The sequence below is a fragment of the Ctenopharyngodon idella genome, chromosome 6, assembly GCF_019924925.1.
Source record: "Ctenopharyngodon idella isolate HZGC_01 chromosome 6, HZGC01, whole genome shotgun sequence".
Classification (NCBI taxonomy): Eukaryota; Metazoa; Chordata; class Actinopteri; order Cypriniformes; family Xenocyprididae; genus Ctenopharyngodon; species Ctenopharyngodon idella.
In genome coordinates this window covers 12,151,710-12,171,035 of record NC_067225.1, presented here as the reverse complement: position 1 = coordinate 12,171,035, position 19,326 = coordinate 12,151,710, and the positions used below count along the sequence as shown (strand labels likewise).

The window sequence follows — 19,326 nt, the reverse complement described above, 5'->3', positions numbered from 1 at the left end:
AAAATTATAATGGGGCACTTTAAAGGGCTGATTTCATGAGGAATCAGATTGTTCTTGATATTCTGAGATCTTTGAGTTCAGTGAAACACACTGCAAATATCAGGGCTCAAAATCTTGGCATTTATTGAAACCAAGCGGTAAAAATGACTTTGCCAACTTTCTGATGTCATCCATATAAACAAACATTTGTTTCTGACACATAGAAGTATAAATCCAAGATGAATTAAATAATTTGAAATCTGAGTAAACATTAGACATCTTATGATTCATGATGCTCTTTGATATTTCAATGATCTGAATGTTTCCTTGAGTAATAATAATACTGATAATAATAAACTGAGCCGCTTACGGAACAGTGATTAGGGTCTTCTTAATGAGCCATGAGGGCTGCATGTTACACTGATTTCACCACAGTTAAGAGAGTTTCAGGTTTTCTGTTGTCTAAAACCTGTGGTAAAATGACTGTAAAGGCCTGATCACACCAAGGACGATAACAATAAATAGTTATAAACACCCACAACTGTAACGATAACGACAGAGGAACGATATCATTGGAATCACTTTCAGAATGATATTTTCCAGCTGATGAATGATAAAAACATTGATAGCCAATCAGAATCTTTCCTGCTTTAAAGGGCTCGAGCATTTAAAGCGACAGATGGCAAAACCGCAGCGCGCTTAGAATAAACAGAATGATATCATGTGGACACTAATATTATATATTTATCATTATAGTTATTGTTTTTGGCTTGAATGGGCCTTAACTCTCCTAAATTATTACCATAAATGCAGAAAAAAAAAAAAAAAAAAGTAAATTCTCATCATTACTGTAATGTATCTGGATGTTTTAATCTCTTGATGAAGATGATTCTAGATTACATTCATCACTGTAACAGTATCACAGCCTAATAGAGTATTTTTGCATTAAGACAATTAGAACTTTGGGGTTAAAAGTGTTTAATTATGAAAAATGCCACAATGCAAAGTCAGATAAATAAAAATCCTAAATCCTCTATGTTTGGTCGGGTGGAAACTCTGTCTCTTATCACATCATCATTCTCTCTATGCTGAGATAAACACACACATGCCTTTATACGGAGTCCCTACGGGAACATGGTGTCGGAAAAAATGAGATAGGAGGGAAATCATATTTCAGTGTTTTTGCTACCAAAACATTTGCGTCCTCTCGGTATTGAATTCTGACAAACAGTACGTCCAGTTTAATTTCTCGCTGCCCGCCTGGCAATGGTTTCGGGAGCGAGCACAAAACTAAAAGCATTGAAATAAAAATCCCCTAAAAGCTCCTTACATTTCAAATTGCAATATAAACAAACAGAAAAGCCACAGATCTTGATGACACAACAAACAACCACTGCAGTTCTGATCAAAGACCTGAACTTGATGAGCAAAGGAACACACACACTGTTAAAGGGGTCATGAATTGAGAAATCAAAATTTCCTTGATCTTTTGACATGCAAGACGTCATTGTACTATAAAAACTTTCTGTAAGTTTCAGAACTCAAAGTTCCTTGTTAGTTCAAGAGAGAAGAGCGATACAGGATTACAATATAGTAAAAATTGCAATATATATTTATTTATTTATTTATTTTTTTAAATGTTCCACAGACAAAATCAAGCCCTGCCCTACATTTGTTCTTGTTCCAGAAGCATTTCACTCAGATATACAGTACGTCACAATAGGTGAGGAAAGACTAGTGAATCTTCAGTTTCATGCTGACTTCAATATTAATGTACACACATGAATATGACTGATTCATGTCAAATTGAGCGTACTGTCTTATTAATTAGATAATAAAGTGTCTATGTAATGTTTAAGAAAACACTGACAATAGAGGACTATAATAAATACAATTTAATATTTCATTCCAGCACAGAATGAACACCCTCTGAACACAAACACATGTGATAATCAGCTAGTGGAAAAACAAATCAGAGAGATGACTGTGACCAAAGAAAATACATTAATCAATAAAAAAGTTCAATAAATAAATATGATGTCACAAACAAGAAAAATAGGTAAATTGAATAAGTGAACAATCAATAGTCATGTACAGCACCAAACTGAACAGCTTTACGGAAAATCAGTCCGTTCGCAATAACAGACCCTGAGAATGATTCAGTTATTAGACTCATGAATCACGATACATACAACAGACTCTCCGTCCGTTCAGATGAAGAGTCACAAGTTCATCTCAGCACACAGAAAAGCTCAGATCTGAGAGCTTCAGCAGATGTGAAGAGGTAATGAAAATCCTACCAGCTGCACTTCAGCTTCAGGACGTCGCCGCATTTCAGACACTTCGAGTTGGTGTTTGCTTCCTTCTTTGGGATGTTCCAGCACTGCTGACATCGCACACGATATTTCTTGTACCTGCAAAAACCCAAAGTGTGCGATAACCAAATCAGGTATTTACTATTTACAATTTCCAAAAACAGTGATTTGCATAAACCACTAACTAATAAATTCGAAAAGTGTAGGAAAGGTCAATCGCATCGGACTTGTGGGTAACACTGTAGTAATAACTATAAATTATGCATAATTATACATAACCCAAACCCTAACCCTACAGTAAGTACATGTACTTAATATTACTCAGAACTTAAATCAATAATTACACTGTAACAAGGACACCTTAAATAGTGTAACAGACTTTTGACATGCAACATAAGTGAATTGGCTTAAACTCATTTTACTTCTGAACTCTCTTAAAAATGATTCCAGAGGGGTTTAGCCATAGAAGAACCATTTTTGGTTCCCCAAAGAACCTTTCAGTGATCAGTTTTTTTTTTAAAAAGAAAAAGAAACAGAAGAACATCATTAGTGTGAAGAACATTTTAATAATCTAAAAAGAGCCTTTTTCCGTTATAAAGAACCTTCTGTGGAATGAAAAGATTCTGTGGATGTTAAAGGTTCTTCATGGAACTATTGATGCCAATAAAGAAGCTTTATTTGTAAGAGTGTGATGTGAAACAATAATTTTAAAACACGTAGGACTTTATTTTCTCCATGATGACCTGATGGGATGGTGTAAGTGTCTGAAGGAGGTCAATGAATAACATAAGCTGAAGGAAAGTTGTTTCAGATGTGGAGTGAGTTATCGCATTCGGATCAAAGATTTTGAAGAAAAAAACATTTATTTCTTCAGAATGAATCATTCACAATAAAGGCCCATGATAAAGATATAGCTCTAAAACTTGATCGACATACAAAAGAACATGAGAATACAGAGATAATACAGAGAAGTTTACGCACCTGATCCCACAGGCGTTACAGAGGGGCGTCCCATCTTCAGCGTCTCTCCAGAGAGGAGTCTTCCTCGTACAGCAGGACGCACACATCTTACTCCCTGAGGAACAAACATACGAGAACAACGAGCAGCACTCTTCACTTTCATCATAACCACAAAACTAACGCTCAGTGTGACTCTGAGACCCTAAACGACCCACTGAATAAATGCTTCCACTTAGATCTCCACAGTAAGGAAGAGTCACGGGTCTATCCGTCAATCTTCTTTTGGGAACACAGATGAGCGTGCGCTTTATTTACACATTCTCAACATTTCTGTGGGTGGACATCTACAGAATTTCACCAGCATTCCACCAAAATAAACGGCTGAGGATTTGAAGTGACAAAAGCTCAAGGTTTCGAATGTCTGAAAGTGAAGAATTCCTAAATCGTAACATTAAAACAAACATTTTCTGTAAAGCTGCTTTAAAACGATATGTATTGTGAAAAACACTTTACCAATAAATGAACTGAATTGAAGACATAAATATATGCATAATATTATTTGGTAAAACTGTACAATAAGGTTCCATTTGTTAGCATTAGTTAACTGCATTACTTAACATGAATTTACAACTGAAAAATAATTCAAAGGCATTTATTAATCTTAGTTAAAGCTAATTTCAACATTTACTAATACATTATTAAAATGAAAAGTTGTATCTGTTAATATTAATGGACCTGAGCTAACATTAACAATAAACAGCTGTGCTTTTATTAAATAACTTTAATAAATACTGGAATAAGTGTCTAGATCATTGTTAGTTAGTTTATGCAATAATCAATGTTAATTAATGAGACCTTATTATAAAGTGTTACCAATTATAATTATCAAATATTAAATATTTTACAGTACAACTATAATTTGCAAAACTAATGTGTTGTCATTTTTTATAATTAGAGTTAAAACTAATGGTAACACTTTACAATAGCTAACATGAACTTCTACAACATTAATCTTAATGTTAATGTTAATCTCAGCATTTAAGGTCAAAAGTTCTATCGGTTAATGTAAACTAACATGAACATGAACATTTATATTAGCTAACATTAAGAAAGGTTAATAAATGCTGTAAGAATATATTGCTCATTGTTAATTCATGTTAATTAATGCATTAATGTTAACAAAGAAGAACATATTGTAAAGCGTTACCAAACCAATACTACTACTAATAAAGTTGGTTTCAACAAATCGCTGTTAAAAACACTATATATGACAAATAATTGCAATATCATTTCTTGTGCAGCCCATATATTAATATTTTGAAATAAAAATAAATTGACCTGCATGTCATGTGACCATTAACCAAGATCAGAGAACCGTGAACATGTGACTGTGTTGAATTATTGAAATATTAACTTAAAATCAAAGGGGCTTCAAGTAAATATTTTATGTCTAGTTGTTCGTCTGACAAAAAAATAAAAAAATAATAATAATTATTTAGGAATCCCTGATCACTTAAAGCAGCAGCACACTTTCCTCATCAACACACATGATTTCATGTCTGGAGCACAAACACACACTCCACCTAAACACTTACTGCTACAGGTTTGATCAGTATGTGTACTAGAGCTAGTGATGAGCGACTTGAACAGCACTAACTAGTGTGTGTGTGTGATGCACGCCCTCTGGTGGATGTGTGTGGTACTGACTGGACAGACCGCAGGTGTCGCTCTCCTCCTCAGAGCAGCTGCTCCTCTGGCAGGTTTGGAGAGATCTGCAGCGGCTGCTCCTGCTCCTTCTCAAGCGTCTGATCTCCTCACTGAGCAGAGGAGAACACAACATCGCTCTTATCTTACAGAAATATTATATGGCTCAATCAGAGAAGAGCAGCTTCACCTATAATTGGAGGTGATGATCAGTCTGCTCTGATCCGTGTCGCCGTCCACTTCCGGATACATGCTGAACGTGACACCCTGCACATCAGGGTCCTGCGGGTCGGGGCTCCGGGCGGGACGAGGCTGTTTCCTCTGCGTGCGTCTGTGGGCATCCCAGGATAATGTCTGGATGTCTTTATTTTGAGTCTCTACGAGATTATTGTTGAGGTCAGCTGGCTGTGATGAAGATGCATTTTCAGAGGCGTTCAGAGGGAGCCACGCATCTCGCTCAGACACTAAACAGGAAGTGAAGTCAAGAGGACAGTCACTTCCTGTAGACAGTGCAACAGATTCGCCCTGAGCAGAACAGCCCTCGTTTTTGGACTCGACAGGTGTGTTTTCTGTCAAACACTTTTCACTCGTGCTGATGTCACTCATGTTTGTCTTTATAAGCTCAGCGAGATCATCGCTTTCTTTAACTTCCTCCACATCTGTCACAGGCTCAGAGCTGTAGACGACTGCAACTGAGAAATATGCATTGGACGGGACGCTGCTGGAGGAAACAGCGGGACACTCGGGAGGTCCGGACAGCATAACAGTGTCTGTGCCGTCTGATGAGTCGAGATCAACCGGACGTCCGGTCTGCAGCAGCCGCTCGCACTGCTGGTTGATCAGACACATCACTTCCCATGCACTGCTGCAGTCAGACTCTCGCATTATAGAGAAAGAGCCTGTAAACTCTGAGTCTTGAGGGCCGGAGAGGATGAGTGCGCCGCTGTCTCGATTCTCTCCATGTGACGCTCCAGAACTCAAGCTCCCGTCATCTGCGGGTGGAGCGAGATTTGTGGCCTCCTGGAGCAGGAGGAGGATTGTGGACTGGGTGACCTGCTGGTGCTGCACATCTTCTGCAGGGTCACGCGCATGAGAACTCATATTCCCTCATCTGTTTGCTGAAAAAGAGAGGGACAAAAACTGAGACAAGTCTTTCTGAAGCTTTTCAAATGTGGAATAATAGTATTAAAGGGAACCAATAATGCCCCTTTCACAAGATGTAATATAAGTCTCTGGTGTCTCCAGAATGTGTCTGTGAAGTTTCAGCTCAAAATCCCCCACAGGTCATTTATTATAGCTTGTCAAATTTGCCCCATTTGGGTGTGAGCAAAAACACGCCGTTTTTGTGTGTGTCCCTTTAAATGCAAATGAGCTGCTGCTCCCCACCCCCTTTCCAGAAGAGGGTGGAGCTTTAACAGCTCACGCTTCGGTCGCTCAACAACAACAAAGCTGGAGAATCTCACGCAGACAAAATGAGGATTGTCAGTAACGGTGTTCAGCCTTACATTGTTCAAACCGGAGTCGACACTGATGGAGAGACTCAGGAAGAAGTTACAACTTTTAGACGTTTCTGAATGGTTAGTGGATAAATTTATGTAGTTGCAGTGGAGTTGATTCAACTCATCCACTAGCATGTGCCGTCATGTTAATCTTTTGTGCAAATCCAGCCTTGAATTGACCCTTGTTTCTGAACTAAAGTTTAAAAAAAGTTAAATCATAATCAACCACCCCTTTAAAGGGATAGTTCATCCAAAAATGAAAATTCTGTCATCATTTACTCACCCTCAAATTGTTTCAAACCTGTATGAATTTCTTTCTTCTGCTGAACACAAAAGAGAATATTTTAAAGAATGTTGGTAACCAAACAGTTGATGGACCCCACTGACTTCCATAGTATTTTTTTTTTCCATACTATGGAAGTCAGTGAGGCCCATGGTTACCCATATTCATCAAAATATCTTTTGTGTTCAGCAGAAGAAAGAAATTCATACAGGTTTGGAACAACCTGAGGGTGAGTAAATGACGACAGAATTTTCATTTTTGGGTGAACTATCCCTTTAAAAAGTCTCTTATGCTCACCAAAGCTGCCTTTATTTAGATAAAAATACAGTAATAACAGTAATATTTTTTTTTTTTAAATAATATTACAATTTAAAATATGTTTTCTATGTGAATATATAGTAAAGTGTAATTTATTCCTGTGATCAAAGCTGAATTTTCAGCATCATTACTCCAGTCTTCAGTGTCACATGATCCTTCAGAAATCATTCTAATGATTTGATACTCAAGAAACATTTCTGATTATTATCAATGTTGAAAACAGTTGTGCTGCTTCATATTTTTGAGGAAACTGAGATACATTTTATTCTTCAGGATGCTTTAATGAATAGAAAGTTCAAAAGAACAGCATATATTTGAAATAGAAATCTTTTGTAACATTATAAATGTGTTTACTGTCACATTTGATAAATTTTAATGCATTCTTGCCAAATAAAAATAAGAATTTCTTTTTCTTTTTTTAATTGTTTATAAAACAGGTTGTTTGACTGGGACTTTCCCCCTTTCATCAAAAAGTGTCCCAATCAACCCCAATTGTGATTTTGCCAAGTAAGATGTGTTCCTGGATCAACATATTTTGTTGATCCTGGAACAACATTCCAGTGTGAAAATTTAGTCTTAACCCTATTCCTACCCCTAAACCTAATCCTACCCATAACTTATCCCTAAAATCAGAGGGGAAAGATAGGTGAATAACTGATGTAGAAGCAACCAGGATTAGGTGCTTCTACAAGCCTAAACTGGACATAAATGGTAAACTTAAATCTGATTGGAATGTTGATCCAGGAACATGTCTTACTTGGCAAAATCACGGTGACCTCCTGGGTCCACCGCTATATTTAGTTTTTTTTTTTTTCCCAGAGTGATGTATTTTGATAGTTACACATCTGTTCACTCACCATCGTAAAGACCAAACGTACAAAAGACGATAATATAGGATTATCCATAAGGTGGTTTATGTTATAGACATTACATCAAGATATCTTTTAAAGACTCACTGTAATGGCACTCTTAAATCGCTGTGTTTAATCAGTCACGTTTACATCTAAACTGATGAAAATCTGTCAAAACCGATGATAAATGATGATAAATTTGCTTGGCAGCAACTCTCAGTTTAGTCCTGCACTATAATATTTCAGTCACAGCTCATAATTGGTCATAAACGTCAGAACTTACAATGTAACAGATCGACGAGTTTTCTCTCAGGAGTCGCAACAAAGTAACAGTAATTCTCCCGCGCGCAGCTCGAGCTCACGTTCCTCAGCAGCTTGAACTGATTCAGCGACGTCAGATGTTAAGGCGATGTGTTCGTGTGTGGTTATGAACAGATGTAAATAAACTCACCACATGAGAACGAGCCGCTGCGACTCTGTAGCAGGACTGTGATGAACGGAATCATTTCACATGTAATACCGACTGTCACGTGACGTGATGATGAGCAGGTGTTCCGGATCTCACCTGCCCTTCGGAAGCTCCAGATTCACTCAAAAAGTACTGGTAACACTAAAGTTTTGCTTTCCTAACATGAACTGAAAATTAAAATATTCACGTCATTTATTAATCTTAGTCTATGTTAATTTCAACATTTTCACATGAAAATGCAAAGTTGTATTTGTAACTTTAATGCATTGTGAACATAAACAATAATTATATTTTTACTAACATTAACAAATATAATAAATGCAACAAAAAATTTTCTCATTGTTCATGTTTGTTAATGCTTTAACAAGTGAGACCTTATTGTAAAGTGTTTTTACTCACATTTATTTATTTTTTTTTTTTGTATTTTCAGTAATACTGTATGAAGTGGATCTTGGAATGTTTATTCATGTCAGACTCCAAACACATGTAAGGTGACACATTATTGTTTATTTATTTCATCAAATAATTAAGCATAACATATTCATTATTGTACGGACCTTCAACAGATAGTGGTTTCTAAAGTGTGATGAATAATTTCATCTGTGCGCACAATGACCTGAGCGGAGACAGGAGAAATGTGTGTGACGATTTGACAGGTTTGAGTGTTCAGGGTTTAGTAATGAAGTGAACTTCAGAACAGCACAGAAGGGCTGTTTCAGACGGACACATGAACTGATCCATCAAACACCAGAGCAAATGGGGAGAATGACTCTTTCTGCAGCGTCAATAACTCTCATGTTTTTCTCTACAGTTGCACACAGGTAAAAAAAAAAAAAAAAGAATATTTATGAAAACCAGAAATCATTTGTAATGTGGAATGCTTCTGTATTCTTTGGTGAATCTCATGAAATGCGTCATACTTCACCCCGAGGAAAAAAAAAAAAGAAAGAAATAAGAAGTTATATTTTGCATGAATAAAACTAAGCCTGCTTTTAAAATGTATTATACATCATCGTCATATTTATTGCACATCCTTTCATTTTTACTTATACTACCGTCAAATGCTTGGGGTCTGCAAGAGTTTCAAATGTTTCTAAAAGAAGTCTCTTCTGCTCACAAAGGCTGCATTTATTTGATAAACACAGTAAAAACAGTGAAATATTATTCCAGTGTAAATCAGCTGTTTTCTATGTGAATATATAGTAAAGTGTAATTTATTTCTGTGATTCAAAGCTGAATTTTCAACATCATTACTCCAGTCTTCAGTGTCACATGATCCTTCAGAAATCATTCAAAAACATTTATTATCATCAATGTAAACCATTTTTTCAGGTTTTGTTGTTAAATAGAACCCAAATCTTTTAATGGTAGTGTACTTTTTTATTAAATTAATATTTTATTCAGGAAGGACACATTAAACTGATCAAAAGTGTCAGTAAAGACATTTATTATGTTACTAAAGATTTCTATTTCAAATAAATGCTGTTCTTTTTAACTTTCTGTTCAGGAAAAATAAAATGCATCACAGTTTCCACATTAACCTGAAGCAGCACAACTGTTTTCAAACCTGATAATAATCATAAATGTTTCTTGATCATCAAATTAGCGAATGATTTCTGAAGGATCATGTGACACTGAAGACTGGAGTAATGATGCTGAAAATTCAGCTTTGATCACAGGAATAAATTACACTTTACTATATATTCACATAGAAAACAGCTGATTTACACTGGAATAATATTTCATTGTTTTACTGTATTTTTGATCAAAAAAATGCAGCACTGGTGAACAGAAGAGACTTTCAGAAACCTTAAAAAATCTTCAAGACCCCTAACTTGTGAATGGTAGTGTATAAAGTGTATTTTGCACAATAGTAATTATTCTCCTGCAGTACAGAAAAATGTGAATTGCAAAACTCAGAAGTTATAGTCATGGGAAACATTATGTGCCCAGTTGTCAATGCCGAAAATCTTAATGGTCTTAAAATAGGCTCATTTTATTCATACAAAATAAAAGAAACAGAGAGAAACAGGTCTTGGATTTGGATGTGTTCAGTGCATTTAAGCCAAAAATATACTATATCTATAATGTTCTGTAAATCAGACTGGTTATATGAAGGATAACTAATAACTGGAGTGGTGGAAATACCTGCGGACCAAATTCAGCTGGAGCTCAAGAGATCTGTGCTCTTCAGCTCACCGGATGAGAGCGAGAGATTCCCCATACGGGCCGTTCACGTCACACACTTAACAAGCCTTTAACGACTATAAACCTGCTCACTGGAAGAGGCTTCATTTAGTGTCTGTATCCCAGAGTGCTTTGCGATCTGTACCCCTGGCCTCCGGTGCTCTCGCTTGAACTCTCCTTTCGTGACCCCCGGAGCTCAGTGAGGTTTGGGCACGTGACCGTCCACGTAGAAGTTCCGCGTGACCTTGGGCATCGTCAGCTCGATGCCGTCCAGCTCCGGAGTCAGGATGATCTGGCAGCCCAGACGGGAATTCTCCTGCAGCATCGGCGCCATGTCCAACATATCGTCCTCCCTGCAGGGACAACACGCGTGTGACGCTCGTTAATGATTGGTGATGAAAACCATTATGCAGAGCTGCATGATTCTGAATAAACTGAGAATCACTTCTGTGTTTAAAATACAGATCATGATTCTCCCACGATTCTGAATAGACAACTAAACAAAATAATGCAATTTACTAGAGGCTGACAAAACGTTAATTGCTGCAGTCTATTTAAAAATATGTGAATAATTTTAATTTAAAAAAAATCTGTTTGAATAAATGATTCAATGACTCACTCAAAGACTTCACTCATTTCATTACTGCATGAATCAGCGTTTTTGAATGAATCTCTTGAATGAATGATTCAATGACAAATATATTTTTTAACGGTCACTTGTTGCCTCCTACTGGTGTAACAATGTAATTGAAGTGTCAAGTTACTTTCAAAAGGTGATTTACTATTTTGAACGCTACCGTAGACATCAGTGTTTATATCTGAACTATATACTGTTTCATACCTATACATCTCTGAATCGTTGTCATTTAGTAATACGATTATGTGGATATTTGAATCGAAATCACAATCTTTTAACAATTAATCGTGCAGCTCTACCATTATGTCTTGTATGCCTTGAAAGTTCATTATGCCTCTACTTACCTTTCTTCAGGTTCTGGAAGTTTATCATAGTATTCGCTGTTCACGTACACGTGACACGTCGAGCAGGCTAGAGATGCTTCACAGGCCCCTGAGAACAGAGCAACATGAGACACAGGCAAACAAGGGCATGGAACTTAGTAGGGACGCTTGGGACAGAGCTGGGAGTAGAATTGTCAAAAGTACTGACTTTGGTACCAAGTCGGTTCTGAAATTTTAATAATGTGACAATACCAGCATTTCCCCCTAGCATTTTGAGCACCGTCGAGCGGATGCTTAAACACCTCTGATTGGCCATTGTGTTCACACGCTCAACAGATATGTCTGATTGGCTATCAACGATTCAAAAACATGTTGTAAATAGACATGTTTGATGCTCTTCACAGAGCGCTTACACAGATACACACTGGAACATTTGAAAGCAAGTGTCTATCAGCGGTACGTAAAAATGTCTTCCGTTACACTCACAAATTACTTCATAAAAAAAGTATTCAGTAACGTAATCCAAGCACCACAATATGAAAGTAATGTAATCGGATTACTTTTAGATTCCTTCAAGGTCACATATGTAAATAAAGTCAAGTAAAGCTGAATCCCAAATGGCACACTTCTATGCACTTTCGGTCTTGTGGACTTACAATGGCTGCTGCGTGCACGTGTCTGTTAAGTCCACGAGACCGTAGGGTGTCCCATTCATCATTTTAGGTTTCAGAAGTGTGCTCGTGTGCGTCCCCTTTGCGGCTGCTATGCGCCCTCAATGCGCACTTCAGCTGAGCCCACAAGATCGCGAGCTACGCCGATGACTTTACCCGGCAGTCAAAGCGGCATTACGTCACGAAAGTGCAGACTCAGAGGAAGACCGTGAGGGTTTAGGGTGCCATTTGGGATTCAGCCTAAAAAATTTCTCTCTGATCTGTTTTGTCTCCATTGCTGCTTAAACAAGTGGACCCTGCAACCGCATAGCTTAATGAGACAGCAAATTAGTGCCCGATGAAAAATTAAGCTTTAAACACGTTAATATTTCCAGCATTACGTTGGAAAACTTTCTAATCATAATAATTCTTTTAGGCTTGTGTATATTTTTAGAAAGTAAAGCAACAATGTAGTTTTTGTCCTTTGTGTTTTATATAAACACCACTAGGAGGAGCTCTAGGCATATGCTTTCCTTGAAATGTTTTCCCTGAAGAAATATACGTTGTTGTGAAAAACAAAAGTAAAAGCGTGACGTACTGTACGTTCATTTCGTTTTACTCTGAAATGAGAGCCCTGTGTCTTTATTAAGATCAGCATATTAGTTATTTATCTAATATAGCGTTATGTCAAAATACAATATTTTTTTTTACTTGTTTATTTTTTAAAAATGTTTATTTAGTTTTAAAGGGGGGATTAACGGTAATCTGATTACTTTGTTTTTTGACATAACTGTAACGAATTACAGTTACCAGGTTTTTGTATCCTGATTACGTAACACCGTTACATGTATTCCGTTACTCCCACGGAGCGACTACTGAATTATCCCAACAATAATTTTGATCAAACATTTACAATATATTTATGTAACCAACAACTGCTGTTGTAATTTCAGCCACATCTGAAATGGGTCACACAACTGGCATTACCTGAGAAGTTAAAGTAAATTACCTAGAAAACTTTGCTCTTTTTAAAGGATGTGCATTTATTGCAAGGACGGAGTAGGAGCATAACATACATTCATGTTGGGGCTTTCCTTTTCCCAAAAATGCTAGTTAATGTTATTATATTTGACTCAAACTTACGGACTTTGCACACACAGGGCGTAACACTCCCCCAAAATTTTTGATCTTTTTTTAAACCTTAGTTATGCTATGTTTTTGCCAAATATTGGATTCAGTCTTTTGTCAACTTGTTTTCTTTCAATTAACAGTTTTTTTTTTTTTTTTTTTTTTTTAATCTGGTTGATCAAAAGTCTATCACAAATACTAAAATGCTTTTAAGTCCCCATCAATGTCAAAATCAAACCTATGCTCTTGCAGATTAGGAAGGTGAACCTCAAAGACAGTGAAGATGTTTGAACTCACCTTCAAGATCAATGCCATGTTTGTGCGCCAGGTAAAGAACATTATCGCCAACTTTCGCCTTGACCGGAATCCTCTTTCCAGACCGGTCGATATACACAACATTAACACTAGAGTAAAGGATCAAATACATCAGTCAGTCCAGCAACAGTTTGAGTGTCATGACACAGCAGGGTTTGTAAACTCACACATGCTCGTGTCTGTCCTCCTCAGGTGAGCTGCTGTCTTCATTCTGACACACACCTGACAGACACAAACACACAGTTACGCAAACTACTAATACGCCATCAGAGGTTGAAGTGTGTATGTGTGATGATGGACGCACCGATGGTGGTCTGCAGGCGCCTGTTGGGAGCTGAAAACCCGTCAACCGCTCGTCCAACCGTGGCTCCCGTACAAATCTTTAACCGGTGAAGCGGACAGATGCTGCAGTCCGGCGAAACTCGGACGAACCGCTGAGTAAAACTCACGCCCGCCCGAACCGCTGCGGACGCCGCCATGACACTGTTTTGATCACGTGACTCGAGCTGAGCTGGCCAATAGCAAACGAGACGTGATGACGCATGTGATGACAGTAGCCTCAAGTCACGATGTTATTTGGATTTTATTTTGGAATTAAGAAATACACAAATAAACATATTAAAGAATAATTATTTTCTAGTAAATGGATAAATAAATCAAGAAAGAAATATACACTTTTAACCACTTTGTATCAAGATTTATCAGTTTGCATAAAGGAGCCAGAAACAATACTAGATGATCTTTTTATTTGTCTTTTGGATTTTCTTATTCAGTATTTTATTGTCCTCTACTACTCTTACTGTTCATATTAGCTGCAGAATTATTATTTCATATACATAAGTTGGCAAATCTTTCAATATTATTTCAAAAAGTTACTAAATTAAGAAGTAAATGAAACTGGGTTTCTTTGGTTCAGTGAGTCTCTTAAATAATTTCTATATAATTTCTATATTCTCACTCACTTTTTTTCGGCATCTCTTCTGTGTACTAATCTAGTTTTTACTATAAATGTTGAGTTTTATGACAAATTGTTCATGATGTTCCTCATTTACGCATATAAATCACTTTAGATAAAAGCGTCTGCTAAATCAAATCTAAATGTAACAAATAATATGAAATCGACATTAAATACATCTGAAGATATTTACAAATGTAATAAATTCATTTTTGTTTAACTCACTGATGTATTTATTTAATTTTTTACTATGAAATTCTACAATTTTCTTTGTTACCTTTGTTCGTAATATTAATTGTCAGGAAAAAAAAGAAAGAAAAAAGTTAGAATGAAACGGAAGTTGTGTGTGAATGAAAGAGCTCATAGGCTTTACTAAACCTCTGGTTTACTGTTCTCCATGTTACAAGCTCTTTATGATCAGTCACTTTGATACTTTTCTTCTTAAAAGGCATGCCATGGTGTACAGTAATAGTGAGTAAACTTGTTGTGAGGGACGATACTGATATGAAACTGTATATAGGTTTAGAGTGAGAAACATCATAAATTATACTTTATTGACAACAACAGTTCCTATCAATATCCTAACTAATAGAATAGAATAATGCTAAGTCACCTAAAGAGCATCTTACATGGTATACAGTAAGATTATCTTGCGATCTTGCTGCCTCTTACTTTCACAAGAGAACTATTTAGAGGCTATCACTAAAATATTGAGAAAAGATTGAGGAAAATCAGCAACAGTGCGTATTATTTTTCTACATGTTGTTTTAGATCTCGTCTCTGTGAAGGACCAAATTAGACTACTTGTTGAATGCTCTGCACATGTCTTACAGATAATTTTGTATTTTTAACTTGTATTTTCAATGAATACATTTCCTCACACCAATACATTGTATTTTATTGATACATTTGCAAAGTAAGTATTTGTAATATAGTAACTTTGTAATGTACTTGTGCCCATATTTAATTATAAACCATTTCATTTTCAAACCAACTGGACCTGCTCAAATTATGCTCAAGCTTTTCTCAAAAATAACATTACTTTGTTTTACCCCCACTTTAACTTATTTTTTTAACCAGTTGGTCTCAAACTCATTTTGTAGTTCATTATATTAAAGTATGAACATGTTCCAAAATATGACAAGCAAACTCCCAGAAAAGATAAAATATATATAGTTTCATATTTACATTTTTTGATTGAAAAACAAATGCAAAAAAAAGAAAAAACATTTATAAATGTTTCATTGTAGCTTAAGTGTCTAAATACTTTTAGAGGCCACTGTATATGAACATTATTTAAATCTTTACATTTCAACTGAATCAAAACAGAATAATGCCTCAACAACTATGAATATCTGTATGACAAATAAAACTTGTAGTTTCAGGGTTCTACGCTAACATTTTTCTTTAGGAGCACTTGTGCTCCTAATAAAAAAAAATTAGGAGCACAGTCAATAATTTAGGAGCACTTTCTGATCAATAACAGACATTAACTTTCCCATTACAGAGCAATATTTGCCCCTTTTAAATTAATTTCCACAGGCATTTTTACCATTATAAGAGCAATTTTTTTTTTCGCAATCTCATTTAATGTACGTCATAAATATCATATTTTGTCAATTTCTTCAATTAAAATTGAAAATTTGTTTTTAAATGTTAAACAATAAATTCAGTTAGAGCAATAAGACCCAATCAGACTGTTACCTATCAAAATAAATAATCAAAAAATCCATCTTTGCACTGCAGAAGTGGAGTAATGAAGAGAGGGGTGGGTTTGTTTGGGTTGATTTCAAATATCAACAATATCCAACAACGAATTTGAGAGATCGCATACAGCACCTTTAATCTTACCACTTAGTAGTGAATCTTACCACTTAGCAGTGACCACTTACCACTTAGCAGTGACCACTTACCACTTAGTAGTGAATCTTACCACTTAGTTTCATCTTACCACTTAGTAGTTAGTAGTTCAATCTTACCACTTAGTAGTAATCTTACCACTTAGTAATGAAGCCTCATGAAGCACTGAGGCTTTCCCCTCATTGTTCCGGGAAGAGATTAAAAGCTTTGAGAGTGTTGAAAACAGCGCCATCTGGTGTTTAGTAAAAAATAAAGCAGCCAAAACCCTGTGAAAGAAGCTTCATCAGATGAAGCAGCCACCACACATTCCATAGACACATTCCACATTCCATAGGTTTCATGTTACATATTCAAATAAAAGCCTGACAGTGTGTGTGCGTGTGTTGAATTTCTCTTTGTAATAAATTCATTTACCCATTAAACTGTGGCATTTACATTTACATTTAGTCATTTAGCAGACGCTTTTCTCCAAAGCGACTTACAAATGAGAATAGTAGAAGCAATCAAAACAAATCATGGTAGGTCATTCCACCAACCAGGAACAGACCAGGAGAAGGTCCATGAGAGTGATTTTGTGCCCCTTTGGGATGGCACCACAAGGCGCTGTTCACTTGCAGAACGCAAGCTTCTGGAGGGCGCGTAAGTCTGAAGTAGTGAGTTTAGGTATAGAGGTGCAGAGCCAGTGGATGTTCTGTAGGCAACCATTAGAGCCTTGAATTGGATACGAGCAACTGGCAGCCAATGCAAACTGATGAAGAGAGGTGTGACATGCGCTCTCTTCGGTTCGTTAAAGACCAGTCTTGCTGCAGCATTCTGGATCAGTTGTAGAGGCTTGACAGTGCATGCTGGAAGGCCTGCCAAGAGAGCATTACAATAGTCCAGTCTGGATAGAACAAGAGCTTGGACATGAATTTGTGTGGAAATCTCCAATAGGAAGGGTCTGATCTTCCTAATGTTGTACAGGGCAAACCTGCCGTTGTAGCAATATGATCTGTGAAGCTTAAACAATCATCCATCACGACTCCAAGGTTCCTGGCCATCCTGGAAGGAGTTATGGTTGACGACCCAAGTTGAATGGAAAGGTTGTGATGAAGTGTTGGGTTGGCACCGACCACAAGCAGTTCCATTTTAGCAAGGTTGAGTTGAAGGTGGTGGTCCTTCATCCAGGCAGAAATGGCTGTCAGGCAGGCTGCGATGCGACCAGCAACCGTCGGATCATCTGGTTGGAATGAGAGGTAGAGTTATGTGTCATCAGCATAACAGTGATAGGAAAAACCATGTTCCTGAATGACAGATTCTAGTAATGACATGTAGATGGAGAAGAGAAGTGGTCCAAGCACTGAGCCCTGAGGTACCCCAGTAGCAAGATGATGCGACTTGGACACCTCACCTCTCCAAGATACCCTGAAGGACCTACCTGAGAGATAAGACTCGAACCACTGGAGTGCGGTTCCTGAGATGCCCTTCGACATGAGGGTTGACAGGAGGATCTGGTGGTTGACTGTGTCAAAAGCAGCAGACAGATCCAGCAAGATGAGTACCGATGATTTTGAAGTTGCTTGTGCCAATCTCAGGGCTTCAGTAACTGAGATCAGGGCAGTCTCGGTTGAGTGGCCACTCTTAAAGCCAGAATGGTTGTTGTCAAGGAGGTTGTTCTGTGTGAGATAAGTAGATAGTTGGTTGAACACAACTCTCTCAAGTATCTTCACAATGAATGGAAGAAGGGATACCAGTCTGTAGTTTTCTAAAAGTGCTGGATTCAGAGTGGGTTTTTTAAGCAGTGGTGTAATCCTAGCCTGCTTAAAAGCCGTGGGAAATGTACCAGTGTGAAGAGAAGAATTGATAATGTGAGTGAGTGCAGGTACAATTGAGGAGGAGATGGCCTGAAGAAGATGAGTGGGGATAGGGTCAAGCGGACAGGTAATAGAGTGATTGGAAAGGATGAGTTTGGAAACATCTGCCTCAGAGATCATAGAAAAGGAGGGGAGAATTTGTGTGTTTTCCATTAAGATGTTATTGTCAGTATGTGGTGTGGAGAATTGGCAGCTGATGGTTGTTATTTTATGTGTGAAGAATGTGGCAAAGTCATCAGCTGTAAGAACTGATGTGGGAGGGAGGGGAGGAGGGCAAATAAGAGAAAGTTTTGAAAAGTGTGCGGGAATCAGTAGAATTGTTAATTTTATTGTGATAGTATGTGGTTTTAGCATTGGAGACATTTGTTGAGAAAGAAGAAAGGAGTGACTGATAGAAGCTAAGATCAGTAGGATCTTCAGATTTGCGCCACTTCCTCTCTGCAGCCCTGAGTCTAGACCGATGCTCACAGAGAACATCGGATAGCCAGGGGGCAGAAGGGGTGGCGCGGGCTGGTCTGGATGAGCGGGGGCAGAAGTCATCTAAGCAAGATGTTAGCGTGGTGCAAAGAGTGTCAGTAGCATTGTTAGTGTCCAATGATGAGAACTGTTTAGGGGGAGGAAGTGTGGATGAGACCAAAGAGGATAGGTGGGAGGGTGAGAGTGAGAGTAGGTTTCGCCGAAAAGTAACATGTGGTGGAGTGTGTTGTAGCGAATCAGTACAGGTATTTAATTAATTTATGGGTGAAATATATGAATATAATAAATCATAAAGCTTTATGATTAATTATAATACATATACCGACCCGAGAGGGAATTATACATATATTGTGAATTAATTACAACGAATTATAATCAATCACATATATGATTAGTTCTGGTTTGATAATAATTTAGAGAAACTATTAGTTTGTCCAGCAAACCGTTAGCTCCTCATAGCCGATTATAAAAGGAAGGTTTTTCTCTGGCCACGAGAAAGACTTCCTATTCTAGCATCAATGCGTAAAGCAAGGATACTGGATCGAAACGTTAAAGTGACCTGG

At 37.3% G+C, this 19,326-nt stretch overlaps 3 protein-coding genes across 6 annotated transcripts; all 3 read right to left on the bottom strand.

Moving 5' to 3' along the window:
• Positions 1–1,859: 1,859 nt before the first annotated feature.
• Positions 1,860–10,715, bottom strand: zglp1 (zinc finger GATA like protein 1). 4 transcript variants are annotated; one of them, XM_051897614.1, is made up of 5 exons: positions 10,527–10,715; positions 5,149–6,076; positions 4,962–5,071; positions 3,276–3,369; positions 1,860–2,393 (listed from the first exon to the last, which is right to left on the bottom strand). In XM_051897614.1, exons 2-5 carry the CDS (start codon positions 6,057–6,059, stop codon positions 2,276–2,278), a joined length of 1,233 nt encoding a protein of 410 aa, XP_051753574.1. In that variant the 5' UTR covers positions 6,060–6,076; positions 10,527–10,715; the 3' UTR covers positions 1,860–2,275. The 4 variants fall into 4 exon arrangements, with proteins under 4 accessions (XP_051753574.1, XP_051753572.1, XP_051753575.1 ...); XM_051897612.1 differs by lacking the exon at positions 10,527–10,715 and adding an exon at positions 8,361–8,487; XM_051897615.1 differs by lacking the exon at positions 10,527–10,715 and adding an exon at positions 8,361–8,487 and having other exon boundaries at positions 4,971–5,071.
• fdx2 (ferredoxin 2) lies at positions 8,866–14,148 on the bottom strand. Its single transcript, XM_051897616.1, has 5 exons — positions 13,923–14,148; positions 13,786–13,840; positions 13,601–13,707; positions 11,547–11,634; positions 8,866–10,918 (listed from the first exon to the last, which is right to left on the bottom strand). Exons 1-5 carry the CDS (start codon positions 14,095–14,097, stop codon positions 10,762–10,764), a joined length of 582 nt encoding a protein of 193 aa, XP_051753576.1. The 5' UTR covers positions 14,098–14,148; the 3' UTR covers positions 8,866–10,761.
• A 1,582-nt stretch (positions 14,149–15,730) lies between these two features.
• Positions 15,731–19,196, bottom strand: LOC127514217 (uncharacterized). Its single transcript, XM_051896827.1, has 2 exons — positions 17,851–19,196; positions 15,731–17,652 (listed from the first exon to the last, which is right to left on the bottom strand). Exons 1-2 carry the CDS (start codon positions 18,824–18,826, stop codon positions 17,252–17,254), a joined length of 1,377 nt encoding a protein of 458 aa, XP_051752787.1. The 5' UTR covers positions 18,827–19,196; the 3' UTR covers positions 15,731–17,251.
• Between the last annotated feature and the right edge of the window lie 130 nt (positions 19,197–19,326).